Genomic DNA, 19146 nt, shown 5'->3' with positions numbered 1-19146 from the left:
TTCTGAACAATCCGTGTGAATGACCTACTCAATTCAAATGTAACTGAAAGGGTGTAATTTCTAAATTTTGGTCCAGTCCTTGTCTTTGTGCCCAAAAGTCCTCCATTAGCAGTCAGTAGAGTAGAATGTTTAAATTAGACAATGTTCTTGTTTTCTCACTACTATCACTCAGTTGCAGTTGGCCCTATCTGTTATCTGGACAAAACAAAATCAGTCATCACTCCCTTCAGGGGGCTGTTCACTGCTTACAAAAATAACTCACAGCATGGAGCCACTGCCATTACTTCTGCACGTCTACTACAGAGCTGTCCAAGATTAATGGTTTAATCACAATGTGTAAAAAAAACTAAATCACATGCATAATAAACAGTCATCCGGGGCTGTAACACATTAACAGTCACAACAACTGTTTACCGTCACAGCAACATACTTTTTATAAGTTTATAGGGTGGTCTAATATGTAAAGTCAGGTAACTTCTTTGTTCACGAAAAACCTACATAAGATTGCAAAGAAACAGGAAGATTAGCCTATATCCAAATGGCAAATTTTACAGTAAACAGTTCAGTAAACGGTGAAAGAGTGTCAAGTGTATTGTATTGTTGCTATATATAGAAATCGTCTTGTCTTGAAATGAAAAAGATGAACTAAATTGAGACAATACTGTTACTTTATCTTACACTTGCAGTACACATCACTGTCCACTCTGTGGCAGTCTGTGGATTTCTGACAGCTATGAAATAAGGAAGAAAGTAAATAAGCAGGTGGATTTTCATCCCTTATTAAATGTTCACAAGTATATTTTAAAATCATGTGCTGTGATCTGTATTTGAACCTGCAGTTGTAACTGACAATAACCTTTGGCTCATTCATCATACAGCTAATGCATATTTATTATATTTTGTGCTGTAGAGTCCAAAGCCAAAGCCACCTGTCTGGTGGGTTATTTTGAGGATATTAAAATTTGAGGATGAATAATTTTGTTTTTGTGTTTCCACAGAGGAGAGTGAGAACAGAGTGCATGCAGAGGAGAAGTGGCCATGTGAACACACTGGTAATGTGTCCTTGTGCAACTACTGTATGTGTCCAAACACAAACAAAGTGAAGAAGATGAGGTCATCAGTGCTACATATGTCTCTTTTGACCCCGACCACACTGTTATTAAATAAATGAGTATGTAATACTCATTTATTAGTGACAGACTTGGATTTAGCTAACTATTGTATATTAATTTATGTATTAGTGTGTATTATTAATGTCACAAAACAGTAGCTGTTGTTTACTCATGATTATTGCAAGCCCTGAATTTAAGAAAATCCACTCTCTTAGCTCTTCCCAATTTCTATTTGTTTGCTTGATTGTGAATACTGTATACCGTATCAAAATAATCCTTTAAAAAGCAGATAATGTCCGGGCAGAAAATTACCAGTGCATTTTTGACCAAATAAATTAAGTGCGTAAGTGGTTAAGTAATATGAGGGGTTTTAGAGCTTAAAAAAAAATAATTATGTATAATGTATTTCATGTTTTGGTGGATGCACTGAACTCTTGTTGTGAATTGTGGATTAAAAGCAAGTAGACATTACAAAATCCAAAATGGAAAAGAATGAAGAGGCTAGAAAGAATGCAAAAGGACCAAACTGCACGCTGGCACTATTTGGAGTGTCATTGCAGATTATTTATATCTTTCTTTTTTTTTTTTTTTTTCATTTCTTGAGCTCTCCTGTAATGAGAGCCAGCATCTCTGCCACTTAATGCACATTTTCCTGGCATTCGTTATTCTGGAAACTTTAACTAAGGACAGCATATTGCAAAAAAAGGCACTCCAGACTTTAATTCAAATTATTTTAGTAAAACAGAAAATTATTTTAAAGCAGTAAAATATAATATATAAAAGTTATTCATATGCATAATTTGTCTGCACTGGAAATTCTGAGTTGGCTAGACTTGGGAAGGCTAATGGAAGGAACCTGGACTTTTTGTAATGGCAAACTTGCACACTTTAGTTTTAATTCTGGATTTTTGAATTTTGACTTTGATTTTTATTTAATTGTGGAATATGGTTGTTTTAGTACAGACAGACTAAATAAAATCTTAAAGAGGCTGTAGACTGTCCCGGAAGGAAATGGAGAGTAAGCCTATCAATTCATTTGTGGATAAATTAACAAACCTTTTTACTCATCGTGAAAACAATAAACTCCAAACACTGACTGAAGAGAGTCAAAATGTGACTTCTTTTCATTCTTTAACTGAGAAAGAAGATGTTAATGATAAAAAAAATTGTGTTCAAAGGCAGGATGGTTTCGATGATCAAGTGCATGCTTTCAAACAGAGGCTGGGGAAGACAGAACAACTGACCATGTCAACAGATCAGACCATCAGAATGTTAACAAAAATAGATTTTTCTTGAGAAAAGGAGGAAGTGAATTTGGACCTGAATCTGCCATAGAGATAAGTACAATAAAACATCAGCAGCATGCCAGAATGACCAGGATGTAGCAGATGGTCAAGCTGACACACAGTCTAAATCACTTAGCGAGGTCTCGGCCTGTGACAGTGCTAACAGACTAGACAAACAACTTGATAACCCAGCACTCTGTACAATGGATATTACCTTTTTCAGAGAAGGATCTTTAGACAATGATCAACAGATTGTTTTAAAAAGCAACAGATAAGGATATGAGCAAAAACAGACTCAATCAGGACATATCTGGAAATGTTATGGAGTCAGGTATCAGTAACGAGAAGCGATTTGGTGTTGTGCAGGATGAGAGAGAAGAAGACCACATTGAACAAACCAGCAGCAGCAGCAAAGAAAGAATGAAGATTGTCAAAGAGAACGCTGTGGAATAACCATTGAAAGAAAGAGTCTGTCAGGATGTCCTCACAGACATTCAAAGTACAAATATTCCACCTGACAAATAATCGGACTGATTTTCTAATAACAGGGTCTTCGAATTCATCCACAAATAACAAAACTTATGTGTCAGTGCAAATTCAGCAGGAAGTATCTGCTGCTGAGAGCAAAATAGAGGCTGATGGAAATCTTCAAAACTTTAGATGTTCCAGAGGTAGTCTAAGTGAAAAGTGAAAGTGAAAGTGAAAGTGAAGTGACATTCAGCCAAGTATGGTGATCCATACTCAGAATTTGTGCTCTGCATTTAACCCATCCGAAATGCACACACACAGAGCAGTGAACACACACACACACTGTGAGCACACACCCGGAGCAGTGGGCAGCCATTTATGCTGCGGCGCCCGGGGAGCAGTTGGGGGTTCGATGCCTTGCTCAAGGGCACCTAAGTCGTGGTATTGAAGGTGGAGAGAGAACTGTACATGCACTCCCCCCACCCACAATTCCGTCCGGCCCGGGACTAGAACTCACAACCCTTCGATTGGGAGTCCTACCCTCTAACCATTAGGCCACGACTTCCCAAACTGGTGTAAATGAACACACTCTGACTAAACATGACCAGGCATCCACAAACATGGACTTTCAGACCACTTTAACATATTGTGAAGTTGAAGATCTTTCTGCAGAATCATCTGTTGATACTGAAAAGATCCAACCCAGAGATGACAGCAATTTTGCAGATGTCCATCCATCTACCACAAACCAGAAGAACCAAATGAAACATTCTGAGACTGGAAGAGAGATTCCAGAAGGTTCTGACCTCTGTGACACTGAAGAACATCATTCATCTGGCCTAAATAAAAAGACTAATTTGGAACCTGAACTGTTATCTTCAGACATCCAGCTGGAGGAACAGGTGATAAAAGTGCATTAAGAAGGAAAAATAAATAAAAAGAACACAGAAGAAATAATACAAGAAGAGACAATGTTAGATACAGTTTCATCTTTCACCGAGAAGACCACAACATTTCAAAGCCCTAAAGCTGTAAAAGAAAACCCGCTCCAACTGTCAGCCCTCTTTACCGGGCTGCTCAGCCCCAAGAAAGAAACCCTTGAGGAAAAAGACACTCCAGAACAACCCCAAAGCCCTGCCAAAAGAGGTCTTTTTACCGATCAGTCTAACAGGAAAGAAGTCAAGGGAGACTTCCTAGAACAGCTTACCCAATTCCTCAGCAAGGGGGAAGGAAAGAGAAAGCAAGAGACCATCACAAGCCCCCCACTGACTCCAATCAGTAAGGACCCTGCAGAAAAGTCAGAGACAACTGTAGAGGAGTCAGCCATTCCCCAGTCTGAGGAAACAAACAAATCTACAAATGCAGAGACGGCCCTAGGTGCATTTAAGGCTTTCTTCACAGTTAAATCTGCCAAAGAAGACATTTCAAATCACGTGGATCTGGACACTGTAAAGAGGAAGATCAACAGGGACATAGACGTCCTCAAAGCCTTCTTTGAAAAGCGCTCAAGCAAGTCTCCAGAAAACAAAGAAACAACTGATTCCAAAGTATGAAGTGAACAGATGATTGCATTTATCAGAATGAACTCATTATCAATACATGTGAAAAGTCTTTTATTTTATGTGCATCGTACAAAGTGTAATCATTTTATTTTTAGTTTAGTTATTTTATTTTAATAGGTCCTTTAACTCAAAATATTTCAACGGTACAATGCACATTAACTGTGAGTGACTGTTTTTTGTCGTAGGCTGAGGCATCAGACTGTTTGGCCTCCACCAAAACCCAAAGATGAAGAGGAAAAAGTTGGTCTAAAATAAGCTAACATTACAGGAGAGTAAATGTTTGCTCCTGTGCCTTAGTATCTAATGATACAACACTGTCCAAACAAATTCCAATACACCTCCACCCAAAATGTGTTCTTACAGATGAAATAACTCAATTTCACAGTATCTGATACTTGTAAGACTATATGTTTTCTCAGCAATGCATTCACTAATCTTGCACCATTGAAATTTACATAAATGTGTACATTTAATACTTTATAGTTGTATGATCTCCCCTTGCTGAGAGTTCCATTGCCTTTACTGCAGTGTCTTATAGATTTAAAGGGTGTGGAGTCCACAGCCACAGCCACAGCCACAGCCACAGCACACACAGTCAGAGTGGTATTGTCAAATGTCTTGGTATAATAATACTTGAGGAAATTAGTTCTCTTGACAGTTTTTCCCATGGTTTTCTAAATAAGGCAGTGATCATCCCTATATAATAGTCCCACCACTTCCATCTATTGGAAATTTTACGTCTGCAATATTTGATGGATATCCAATTCTTCGTCCCATATACTATAGGCAAGAATGCATTAAACTGGTCGAAAGTCACAAATGATACAATGTTACAAGAGATTTATACTTCAAATACATGCTGTTATTTTGAACTTCCCATTCTTCAAAGAATAGTGTAAAATGAAGTATTGCTTGTTGTATTCCTCAACTGTAAGTCACTGTACATTTTAAAATCTATCACCATTTCCATGAAACTAATAAGCAGGGTAACTGTTTTCAGTATTTATAATAAGAATCAGCATATTAGAATGATTTTTGTAGGATCGTGTGACTCTGAAGACTGGGGTCAGAGCTGCTGAAAATTCAGCTTTGCCATCTCAGAAATAAATAACAATTAAAATATATTAAAACACAAAACATTATTTTAGTTGTAGTAGTATTTCACCGCATTACTCTTCCGGTTGCAAAAGAAGAACAAAGTGGATCTGTCCAGACTAGGATCAACCATTGGCAGCTTACAAAGAGAGAGACAAATATTGAGGCAGAGATCACCGAGATGTTGCTGTGTCCACTGAAGACAACATCAAACCACGGGCCTTCCGCTCGGTGTGTATTCAGACAGAAAGAGAGACCGTCATTAAGCCTGAGGAGGCCCAGGAATCCCAGAGCAGGAGTTCTGACCCCCTGCCTGAAAATGCTGACCTCAACTCAACAAAAATCTTTACTTGAAATCAAAAGACAGTTCCTCCTCCAGGTCCTCCACCTGTATCGCTTCAGTTACAGATGAATAGCAACAATACCCCTCCTCCTCCTCCTCCAACAGGTCCTTGTACTCCTAATGTACCTCCACTTCCTGCTCAGCCACAGATAGAACAGGAACTGTGCCTCCTCCACCGCCTCCACCAATGATAGGATGTGGTCTGCCACCACCCGTCCTCCACTCTGTCCCCCCTCCCCCTCCTTCTGGAGTTGGTATCTTCCCCAGTAAAGAGGCAGACAATCCTCCTCACAAACCGTCATTGGAGCCAGCCTGTCCAATGAAACCGCTGTAATGGACACGAATACAGATTCAAGATTACAGGTATCTCTTATCACCTTACCTCATATTTTAATTGACGCAGATCTATAACATAGCAGTCCGTTTTTGTTTAGTTTTTCTCGATATTATAATGAAAAAAAGGATGCAATCCTTGAAACCTTTATTAGTTCATTTTATGCCTTATTCAAAAAAGTTAGTTTCAACAATATTACTTCACTGCAGTGGCGAAGTGCATTCAACATGCAGAAGCATAACAAAATATGTTCAAGAAGGCCCCTCGTAACTCTCTGTCAAAATAAATACATCTCTGAAAATATCCGATAAATATTTAAAGTAGATTTTTTTAAGAATTTTCCTTTTCTTAATCATGGTCACACTTATATGTCATTGACCCAAACACAAATATGTCAGTTGTGTACAGGTAAAATTAGACACTTCTGATCATCCATCACTCGCATTGTTTTAAGATAACATGACAAAGTGCTCAGCCACTGACACAATCTGTATTCATTTAGTATTATTAATACAGTATTATAGTGTTTTTTTTATATTTATTTTTTGAATTAGCTTTTATTTTTATATCTTCAGTTTACATTTACATTTTATTTTTTTGAAATCTTGATACTTGCTTTTGTCGTTTATTATTTAAAAATATATACATTTCTATATAACTTCAATTTTCTTTTATTTCAGTTTTAGTGGTAGTAATTTTTATACTTCAGTGTAAACTTATTTTATTTCAGTTAGCTGCCAAGAAGACATTTCTGATTTCCATTTCCTTAAGTTTCAAAAGTTTAAGTTTTTCATCTAATATTTCTATTTTATTTTATTTCAGCTTTATTTCAATTAGCAATTTTAAGAGTTCATTTTAAGAGTTTTAGTTCACAATAGCAACACTTGACACAATGTGCTTTTAAATAGCAAATGACTGCTCTAAACTAAACATAAAACCTTAACAAAACATCCTCCCACTTTACCTGTATTCCATAGAAACATTTCCATTGTTCTTAACATTCCTCATGCACACAATGTCCACAAGTGACGCTGACATTTTCAACTCTCCCTCGTCAGACCTCATGGGAAGTTTAAGACAGACCACTGCAGACATTTGTCTGCATGAGGGGCCAGCCACAGGCCGAGCGGCACTCTTTCCAGGACCTCTAGTGGCGGTGTGGATTCTGTGGCATTCGGCTCCCCAGCCACCTCTGTGCTGTTGCAATGTTATTTGACTCCTCATGAAAGCTTTCTGCTCTCTCTGTGAGCATTTTGTCAAGCCAAAGGCAAACCCAGTCAAGCTTAGCTGTGTGCCGTCGTCCTGGCTCCTTAATTATTTTTATGGGAGAGAAAATTTAGCAAATCAGATAACTCACATTGAGCTGTTGATTTTCCTTTTCCTGCTTTTAGGCATGGTTAACCAGCAACAGTAAATAACTCATGCAACTTTGGTTTTTACAGATGTCAGTTTTAGGAAATGCTTTGGTCATGGCCTGTTCTGTGACTTTGAAGTGTGAAGATTCAATCGCGATAAGCATTAAACTGAGCAGGAACTGCTGAAAATGTCAAATATTTGAAAACATAAAATCCTCTTGTCATCTGTTTGTCTTTTCTAAGGAACAATATGTTATGGAGTTATCTGGAAGAGCCAGGGATAATAAACACCAATGAGTTTGCGGAACTGTTTGCTAAAGCCACATCGCCCACCAAAAGAAAGCCCCTATCCGAAGCCTATGAGAAGAAAACTAAAGCCAGGGAGGTAGCACTAATGCCCGAAGAAGAGAAAAATTATTATTACATAGATATTTATATTACAAATGCAAGGTTGTGGCTTTGATTTAACTAATGAAAAAAAGGTAAAGTGTCTGCCAAAATGCACAAATGTAATGCATTTCTCAATATGTTTAGAAACTACAGATCTGAGCAGTGTCCACTAGATAGAGCAGTTTCCAACACTTCCGAATTATATATTACTGGAACACTACCATAACTGATGCATTCACCTCTGATAATTACAATTAATTTTTTCTATAAACAAAGACATAATTTATCAGTAACTGTCACTTTATAGAATCTGCGAGTTTTATATAAATGCTTATGTGCAATATCAGGATCCCACAAATACCTTTGAAAATGATATAATTATATAGGAAATGGGAATAATTTGAAATAAATGGACCTGTTTATGAAATGTGATCATGCCATTGTTACCTTTGGCCGGCTGATTTTATAATGGAGGTTTGGAATTTCCCAAATGATCCTTTGTTATTCATTTATTCCACTTTTGCATAATACAAGCGTGAGTCTTTGGGACCCTGTGTTCGTATGCACTTAACTTCTGATCTAACTTCTGTGCTAGGGTTTGTCTTGTGAATGTGGAAGTCTTTTAAACTTTTTTAGGTCATTAAATTACTGGATGGCAAGCGCTCTCAGGCCGTGGGCATCCTAATCTCAGGTCTCCATCTGGAGATGAAGGACATCCAGCAAGGTAAATGACACTGAACAGCCTCATCTATGCTGAGAAACACTCCACCACCAGCTCAGCACAGTGTCATTTTATACTATCCAGACTCATTTTTTCTCCACTAATAACAAACAGACGTGTTAAAATGATACATATTTGTGTGGCCTGGATAGCGAAAGGCAAGCTAAGACATGATGTTGAAATAATTCTGTGTATGGAGACATGTCTTGCAACAATGTGATTGGCTCCAGCTCTTATTAAGATTAAATTGGCTGTATGTATGTTAAATAAACTTGTCTTGTGGTTTACCACTAGAAATATTCTTTGGGTTCTCCACATTTATGGTGTGTACATTAGAAAATCACAGCTTGACTTAACAGAGTCAGACAGGCAGATGTTTTTGATGATTTTAGTCAATTGAGCAGTGAATTCCTTCAGGAAAAAAAGCTCTAAAATATATATTTAGCAACTTTTACATTCGCATATCACATCCATGACATCCACATGTCCAAGAACTAATCAGTCTTCTTGTCTAGAGGTTAATACTTCTTCCTTACACAGCTGTTTTGACTCTGGAGACTTCTGTGGTTGACTTGGATGCTATTGAAGCCCTGTATGAAAATGTAAGTACCCTGCCACACTGGAAATTTACTCACGTACAGGCCTACGCTGAAACCCAGCCTCCAAAACAGCAGTTTTTTTACAGAACTTGAACATCTATCATTCACAGAGTTCTGCAATATCCTGCACCCCTTTCTCTAGTTTTAGCAAAAAATAGCAAATACGGAGGATATGAGGAGGTGTTTACAATATAAGTGAATGAGGCTAGTGTTTGAAGGATTTAAAAGCAGAAATGTGGAGATTATAATTTTATATAAAGCACAATTCTGTACAGAATATTACACTGAAAAGGAAAGAAAGCAACTAAACTGAGCCTGTAATGAACCAAACATATTCCTTAAATAATGTGCGATGCCATTTACTGTATTTGACCATTTTACTGTATTTAAATCCATTCCACTCACATTTCTCAACCAAATCATTTCAGAGAATGCACATTCTCAGTCTCTAAGTCTGTAGATTCTGTATCACCCTGCTTTCCACTGTAGTTCCAGTCCCAACCTAACTAAATAATTGATAGTTCCTGTGTGGTTTCATAAGTTTATGTGCGTATCATTGGTCAGTTGTCATATGAACGCGTCTGTTCTGTTTCTTCCAGAGAGCTCAGCCTTAGGAGTTAGAGAAGATTAAGAAACTCTATGAAAGCTCAGACGAGGAGCAGGTCAAACTACTGGACAAGCCTGAACAGTGAGATATTCCAGAAACACAACAGATAACTCACTTTTTTTTAATGCAACTAGCAACTAGTGATACATCAGTTGCCACTTAGAAGGACACTTTTTGCAATGTATACTTCTCTAAGGTTCCTTGATTTGAGGACAGACGAAGACAGAGTAGTGTTTTCAACACAACGCCCTTCAGGTTGAAAAATGTCCATTGCTTTTCATTCCAGGATCCTGTATGAATTCTCCCAGATCCCTGAGTTCTCCAGTCGAGTTCACTGTTTAATTTTTCAGTCAAAGTTCACTGACGGTGTTGCCTCCATACAGCAGAAGACCGAGATTATTCTCCAGGTCTCCAAGGTATGAGGGCACTTTTCAAAGGGGTCAGACCTCAGGTGTTATCAAACAGTAAATTCTCAATGCTGGCATTCTTAACAGTCAAAAAACAGCCCTTCAGGCAGCTGCCATTTATTTAAGTGAGGTCTTACATCTTCATTATGACAAAAGATAAATGCACAAAATACATGTTGATGTGTTTTAGTATCTGTTGGAGAAGGACAGTGTGAGGGAGGTGATGGGACTGGTGCTTGCTCTGGGAAACTTCGTGAATGGAGACAGCAGAGCTTGAGGACAGGCCGACGGCTTTGGGTTTGAGATTCTTCCCAAACTTAAAGATGTCAAGAGCAGGGTAACATTTTTATCCATTTTATGAGCCCATGTCTGACACTGTGAAGGCCCTAGCTGCACACAAACACACTGAGGTTTGATAGAACCTCAATTCGTTTTTCTGTTTGCTAGCAGTTTGTACAGGATGATGCACGTTTTTGTCATAACTATCTATAAATCTACAGGAAAACCACATGAGTCTGTTGGACTACATTGTGTCCCACTATCTGCATCACCTTGATAAGGTAAAGCATGAACATGTAATTCTTCACATCACATGCAATGTTTTATTTTGCACAGAGTAGATCTGCACACTTCTGGTCCCATTAATTTCAGGGTCAGTGACATGACTTATTTTTCTATTAATTAATTTGATATTTATTTTCTGTTGATTTATTTAGTAATACACGATAAATGCAATTCACTCATACAATGGCTTGAATATACTAAAATGCTAAGTTTTCAATTTCTAAATTAAAATAAGTTTAGATTTTAAAAAAATCTCAGGGTGCTGTCGTCATGATATCAAAAAGATTTCAACAAAATTGCTTCATGGCATAATAAAATAAGTCAATTATTATTTTTTTTTTTTTTGTTAAAATTGTATTTAAGGTTTTTGAAACCTACATGAATATAAATGTACAGTAGGGTTCAAAAGTTTGGGATCAATGTTTTTTTGTTTTTTGTTTTTGGAAAAAAATAAACCTTTTTAAAATTAATTACACATTAAATTGATCAATGTTACAGAAGATTTCAAAACAAATATATCATTCCACAATAATGTTGAGCAGCACAACTTTTCAACATTGATAATAATAAGAAATGTTTCTTCAACCCAATCAAATCAGCATATTAGAATGATTTCTGAAGAAGCATGTGACACTGAATACCGGAGTTGTGGCTGCTGAAAATTCAGTTTTACCATCACAGAAACAAAATGACATTTTAAAATATATGAAAATAAATAAATCCAGCCTTGCTGAGCATAAGGGACTTCTTTTAAAAACATTTTAAAAAATCTGACCAACCCCAAACCTTAAAACTTTATACATGTGTTTTAATCTAGATTTCTAGAATCTCTTTTCAGAATGCTGGAACAGAAAAGAGCATATTTCCTTTGCCCGAACCTCAAGATGTTTTCTTTTCCTCTCAAGTGAAGTTTGATGACCTCTCAAAGGACCTCAAAAGGATGAGCAGAGATCTGACAGGTAAGAATTACCAAAAACACTCTCAAGGGCTTCAGAAATGATTTTAGCCTGCTACTGATTTACTGTAGCTTCAAAAGAAGCAAGATTACATGGGTTTGGGTGGATGAATGAATGACTACAGTCCTGCAACATGGCTCCAGCTCAATCCTGAGGACTTTCCAGCATCTGTTAGCAACAACTCATTATTAAATGACATTAGATCAGGTGGAATATACAGACATGTTTGCGTATGTACATCATGTGCATGGACAAATGTAGAGACGAAGTGGAGTCTGGGTGATTTTGCCCTGGCGCCTTTTAGATATGACTTTAATCCTGCCCATCAGATGCTTCTGGCATTGTGTGATTCTCTAGCTCCGTCGGAGGGGCCAGAGGCTACAGTGCTTTGGCGCTTATGTAATCTGAGAGAGGAGCAGCTTATCACCAGTGGGATGGGCTTTATCTGCACAGAGATGCACCGCCGTTCTCATGCTACACTGTATCAGTCCGAGTTCAGTGTGGCCCTGCAGATGTGTGTCAGAGATTCTTTTCTTTACCTCTCAACAACAAGCCTTTCTTATCGGCCAACGGAGAGACTGCCAAATCTGGCCCATCGCGCTCTCCCTTTTATTTTTTCTGCTGTTTGAACTCCCCCTCATGACTGCGAGAGAATCATGTCTTTGTTTTTTGTTTTTTTGTGCTATGTTTGTTCGATTTTTGGTGTCTTGGGTGCAGTAGTTACGGCCCTACTGAGGTTTTGGCTGCTCAAGGTGACCGCATTTGTCTGCGATGTTATTCTGCGGAGCAGGAAAGTGCTGCACTAATCAAATTAGTCACCGTGTGCCTACACAAAAAGGGAATGTCCCTGTGATTTTATTTTCCAGAGACAATTATGACAACATCGTGAAGCACATCTAATGCTCTCAGTCTCCACGGCTGATTCATCTGGTTTGCATTTCAGACATCTTTTTGATCTCTTTGTGATTGTGGTTTGGCTCGCCACAGTGCATTGTTGAGAAAACCTGAACGTAGCTATGAGGCGGCACGGCGGAAGCTATATTTATATATAAGGACCTAATCAAGCTAGACTGTAATTAATTGATATTTCTTGTAGCAATGCTGTGGGAAAGATACACGACTTCTTCGTCATTGCCAGCTGTGTTCACAGTTTACACAAATGCTTAATGAAAACAGTAGTGTGTGTAGCCTTATCTGGAGTGAGATGCAGATGGAGCATGTCCAACAGTCCTGGGTTCCCATCAGGGTGTATTATGACTGGGGCAGGAGACTGGCTCCTCTGATCCTCTGATTGGACGGTGAACAAACTGAGATCTTAACCAGAGAAAAAGACATTTGATAACTTCTAATTCTGTCAAAGGTGGAGCTCCAGCTCTATTGTGTTTTCTTGTTCGATGGTAGGTTGGGAACAAGTGCAAACAAAACGGGTTTAGAGGGATAGTTTATAACTATTCTCATTTGTTTATAACACTAGGAAAATAAGACAATTACTCTACTTAGCTTGTCACAGTTACATACAGAGTACAATATCAAACATACCTACGGTAGAATGCTGTCGCTCAACTGGTTTTTAGACTTGGAAATTCCCTCATCTTGCACATTTTCACATTAACTGCTCATAATCAAAATCTATTTACTGTAATCATTGTTTTTACAGATGTAATCAGCATAATTCATTGCAGTGATGTCGTAATTAAGGCACTTGCAGAATTTGCTTTATCAGCCAAAAGCTATTTCATTCCATCTGCAAGTAATCAGTTATGTGCGAATGGCTTTGACGACAGTAGCTGTGAATTTATATGGCTTGATAAAACCATCTAAAGCTGAGGTTGCTAAAGCTGGTTGATCCCTGAAAAAAAGCACTCCAAGAGTTAGGCTAGTGTGACAAACATGTCCACATACATAATATTTAAAATAAGTTTTGTATTCAAATTTGTATCGGTTTCACCAATAATATATTTTAATTTATTAAAAATACAGTAAAAAGTGTTATTAATAATAATATATTAATTTAATTTTGAAATATAAATATAATATAAAGTTTTCTATTTTCATATATACTGTATATATATATATATATATATATATATATATATATATATATATATATATATATATATATATATATATATATATATATATATATATACATATATATATATATATATATATATATATATATATATATATATATATATATATATATATATATATATATATATATATATATATATATATATACATATATATATATATATATATATATATATATATATATATACAGTACAGACCAAAAGTTTGGACACACCTTCTCATTCAAAGAGTTTTCTTTATTTTCATGACTATGAAAATTGTAGATTCACACTGAAGGCATCAAAACTATGAATTAACACATGTGGAATTATATATGGAATTATATACATAACAAAAAAGTGTGAAACAACTGAAAATATGTCATATTCTAGGTTCTTCAAAGTAGCCACCTTTTGCTTTGATTACTGCTTTGCACACTCTTGGCGTTCTCTTGATGAGCTTCAAGAGGTAGTCACCTGAAATGGTCTTCCAACAGTCTTGAAGGAGTTCCCCGAGAGATGTTTAGCACTTGTTGGCCCTTTTGCCTTCTGTCTGCGGTCCAGCTCACCCCTAAACCATCTCGATTGGGTTCAGGTCCGGTGACTGTGGAGGCAGGTCATCTGGTGCAGCACCCCATCACTCTCCTTCTTGGTCAAATAGCCCTTGATGCCTTCAGTGTGAATCTACAATTTTCATAGTCATGAAAATAAAGAAAACTCTTTGAATGAGAAGGTGTGTCCAAACTTTTGGTATGTACTGTATATATATATATATATATATATATATATATGTGTGTGTATGTATATATATATATATATATATATATTCACGTGATGGCAAATCAGAATTTTCAGCATCATTACTCCAGTCTTCAGTGTCACATGATCCTTCAGAAATCTTTCAGCAGATTAATGTAATATAAATGTACACTTTATTTTACATTGCCTAGTGTGAATGCATCTGCAAATAAATTAGCATTTTAGAGATTCTTCTTGCTCCATAATGGAATTTATTCTTCAAGATATGGGTTATTGGAAAAAAACTAAGCACTCTTGGTGGTCTTAAAAAAAAAAAGAAAAGACTGACTGTTTATTTTTGGTTAAAATATTGCGTTAAAGTAAGTGTAAACTTTGTTTTACAATGAATTACTTTTTCAAATTGGACCTGGTTGGGGACTTTACTCTAACCCAAAGTTATTGTTTTTGTCTCGTACAGTTTGTGAAAAGGATGTCTTAACTATGTGTACCGACTCATCTCATGAGCACATACATCCCTTCAAGGAGAAAATTGCATTTTTCATTGCCAACGGTGAGCTATGCTAAGATGCAGCCCCCATTAACTTTTAGAAGAGGAGCTGTAGTTTTTAAGTCTTCTGTTCTTCAGTCCGTCTCATCTACCTTGTTCAGATATGAAGTCTAGTTGGTCTCTGAGACGACCTGCCTCTCTAGATGATTGATGGAAAGGAGTACAAAAGTTTGCTGCGATTGTATACAGGATTGTTTTGTTTTGCAGATCATAGAGGCAGATATATGGAGATATAAACTTGCTTTCATTTACTACAGTACAGCTGGACAAGAACAACACTAGCTGTAGAAACCTAGAGAATTAAAAGTTATTCAGTTTGTAGTTTATGTTATTTTGTGTACATAGCACCAAAGCTTTTCCTTCCCTCACATTCTTCCTACTACAATTATTTGATTGTCTCTACTAACCAGATAAGGTGCCACACACATCTTGCAGTCATGAAGAATATCTGCCATGTGCCCTTTTGGGGACCTGATAAGTGTCTGTGACTCCGTACCTGTGTGAGATAGCTGGTCAGGTTCAGAAGACAGACGCAGAGATAGGAATCAGCGAGATTTCGGCAATAGAGGAGATTTCTTAGTAAAGGAGTTTCCACATTGTCTTTAAGGCTCTTGTAGAAAGGCTATAATAATGCTGTTTGTAGTACGAATGAAAGAGCAGTGTATTATCGCTGTTAAACAGGAAAAATTAAGATCCTAAAGTAATAGAAGACATATTGGCTCTAAATTGACCGTGGTACTGATCATGATATCATCTAAATGCAAATGTACTTATTGGCTAATTGTTGATTTACATTTGTCATTTTACAGCACAAACAGAGCTAATTACTGTGGAACATCAAGTGATATTGGGAAATAAAATCATGTCTTTCCTTCCTCGGCTTCTCTGATCTAGTGGAGTACTTTGGACTGAAGCCATGTTCTGGAGAGCAAGAGATTGTGCCTGGCCATGTTTCCACACTTTGGTTTGAATTCTGCAATGATTTCAAGATCAAATGGAAGGGAGAACAAGGTCATTTCCAAACAGAGGTGATATGTTAATAGCATCGTGAGAATCTATAGCATCATAAATTGTGCTTTAAAACTGCTCTGACAAGCAGTGAATGAATGTTTTTAGTGAATTTCAGCATTAAAACATTTGAAACATTACATTACGGTTACGTAAAATACAGTCTGTGCTCTTTTTGACATCAGAATCAAAGAAGCCCAACAGTCAGTGCGCAACATGACAGCAGAGAAGATGATTGAGACCAGAAAGGCACATGCGAATGGACTGGAAAGTGTGGGTGGCAGATTGATAAGTGGTTCAAACACTAGTGACTACTGTACTTTAATGAATCAGGTTTATAAAAGCTTTCAAAACCTTTCTGACTCTTATTAAAGGAATAGTTCACCCACAAAATGAAATTAATAAACTTTATCATTACATAACTTGTTCACCAGTGGATAATATTAATCTGCAGTGAATGGGTGCCGTCAGGCAGCTGATAAAAACATTGCAATAATCCACATGACTCCAGTCCATCAATTAATGTCCTGTGAAGTGAAATGCTGCGTGTTTGTAAGAAACAAGTCGCTTCAGACCGTAATCCATAAAGTTAAAAGTTAAAATGCCTTAATATTTCATTTGATTATTACAAATATTCTTGCACTTCACAAGACTTTAATTGATGGACTGGAGTCATGTTGATCACTTGTGGGTTATTGTGAAGTTTTTATCAGCTGTTTAGACTCTCATTCCACTGGCACCCATTCACTGCAGAGGATACATTGGTGAGCAAGATGTAATGATAAGCTTCTTCAAAACTGTAGAAACAAGGTCAAGTACAACTTGGATGGCCTGGTTCAGTCAATTTTCATAAACTGTTTTTTTTTGGGTGAACTAATCCCTTATACTACAGAATGCATGCACAGCTAAATGGGACTTCATAACGATGCATATTTCTGCATATTTCAGAAAGAGAGATTGTGTCTTAAAGAAGCAAGTATGACCAACAGCTAACCCCAGTCTGTCATCTCCAAAAGATACATTTATATTTAAGATGCAGGCACTTGCATTTTTGCCAGTGCACCTGCTTGTGTGACACTTTTCCACCAGATTGCAAGTTAAAGGATGATAGCCTGTCTGTCAGTGTAGTGGATCCTTGTGTAAAACCCAACAACAAATCAATCATCAGAAGTCTCTTTGACCTGGTTTCAGATATGAATGAATGCTGTTCAATATGAGAAACATTTAAGAAATGTTTATATTGCTCTATCTGTTCTGGGATTTTCACCGGGGTTGAAAAAAGCAATCTCGATATTCGATTTGGAAAAGGCTGCAACTTTATTTTGTATATTGAGTAACAAAGTTGACTAATTTTTTTATGGTCACAGAATCAATACAGAAAATAACAAAACAAAGATAATGTAAATGTGAAAAAAATATAATATTACACTACCCTATCTGTTTTATTTTGATAAACATCACTTTTTTTAATGATGACAGTTATGCTGCTTCACATCTTGTTGCCATTTAATCACAGTAATATTGTTCCTTATACAATAAATGTAACACTATAAAAAGTTTTCATTAATACAAAAACAATTTTCCATGCATCCAACTTATTTTCTGTAATGTTTGTTCACCTAGATTTTCTACATCAATTGATTAAAAAGGCTGTAACTTGACACTACATTCTTTTTACATTGCAGTATTGTATAAAGACCAGTAAAAAATAAAATGGAATGGATTTGAAAAAAAAAAAAATTATAATTATAAAAAATTATAATAAAATAAAATACTTGCTTATTTGCACCCATAGCCTAATATGTATGTATATTTATATTACAAATCAAGCCACAATACAAGCTTGTTTGCATCAATGCGCAAATTTTGCTCCACACAGTGGAGAATATAATAATATAAGAATATTTTTTATGTCACTATTTTATAGTATTATAACTTATCCAACTTTTGTACAATTAATTGAATCAATTGTATTTCTTCACAATATAAAGGCCACATTTTGATGACTGAAGAACTAATGGAGGAAACAAACATACAGAAGTAGCCTAAAACAATGACGTCAGCCAGTTTAATCCAAGTCAACAGAAGTACAGCGGCACTGCTTCACGCGGCGCACGCGCTTCTTCTTGGTACTGGGAGTCTGTCCGGGACAGATGAGGGTGTAAGTCACGGTAGTAAAGCTCTTTGGCTTACACACGGAGCACGACTGAAACGCACTGTCATCTTGATAAACGTGCCGTGGTATGTAGAAAGAGTTGCACTGTCCGTAACAAAAGCGGTTGATGATGGTGAGCGGCTGGCACCCGTCCTCGTAGATCATCAGTTTCAGCGGCTGCGTTTTACACCAGTCAAGTCTTAGGTAACGGCGCTCCGTGACGTGTAAAGCCTCCTGGCTGGAGTCCAGCACCTCGTCCCCGACTGAAGGCGGTCCCGTTCCCCTGGAGCTGGCCTGCGGTGTCTGCGGTAACTGTTCCGAATGGTTTGGGCTGTATTTATTTGGGTGAGGAATGGCGCCTTGAAATCCCCCGGTTCCCCTGATCCTCGCCGGATTGCAGAGCAGCCACAAGACCACGATAGTGACAGCTAATCCGTCTTTAGTCATCCTTTCGCATGAAGAAAGAAACATAACATCAGCAAATATACAGTAATATATATATATATATATATATATTTTTTTTTTTTGTTTGTTTTTTGTTTTTTTGTTTTTTTTTATACAAATATGCTATTTTTTGCTATTCATTTTGTCAAAATATTTCATATTTAAAATATTTCAAAGCATATATAAGGTTCAGACTAATTTAAACACATTTTATATACATTTCCTACTAATTCCTTTTTGGTAATTCCCTCTGGCAACTCATTTTCTATAAAAACATTTTTTTTTAAATCACACAGATGTGATTTGAAAATATATAGATCCCAGACTTACCTCAAATCAATAATGGTTCAGACTTCTTCACA

General features: G+C 36.8%; 1 protein-coding gene and 1 pseudogene across 1 annotated transcript; one reads left to right on the top strand and one right to left on the bottom strand.

The window, feature by feature from the left end:
- The first annotated feature begins 3837 nt into the window (after positions 1-3837).
- On the top strand, positions 3838-17178 carry LOC113062690 (formin-like; annotated as a pseudogene).
- Positions 17179-17969: 791 nt separating this feature from the next.
- Positions 17970-18787, bottom strand: LOC113063120 (gremlin-1-like). Its single transcript, XM_026233300.1, has one exon. The coding sequence runs from the start codon at positions 18785-18787 to the stop codon at positions 18254-18256; it is 534 nt and encodes a 177-aa protein (XP_026089085.1). The 3' UTR covers positions 17970-18253.
- Positions 18788-19146: the final 359 nt, after the last annotated feature.

This window comes from Carassius auratus, chromosome 45, assembly GCF_003368295.1.
Source record: "Carassius auratus strain Wakin chromosome 45, ASM336829v1, whole genome shotgun sequence".
NCBI lineage: Eukaryota > Metazoa > Chordata > Actinopteri > Cypriniformes > Cyprinidae > Carassius > Carassius auratus.
Note: the sequence above shows the minus strand (reverse complement) of the source record. Positions and strands in the feature narration are given on the sequence as shown.

Bases quoted from the DNA above. Each gene is read 5' to 3' on its own strand.
- LOC113063120 (XM_026233300.1), bottom strand. From the start codon at position 18,787: ATGACTAAAGACGGATTAGCTGTCACTATCGTGGTCTTGTGGCTGCTC.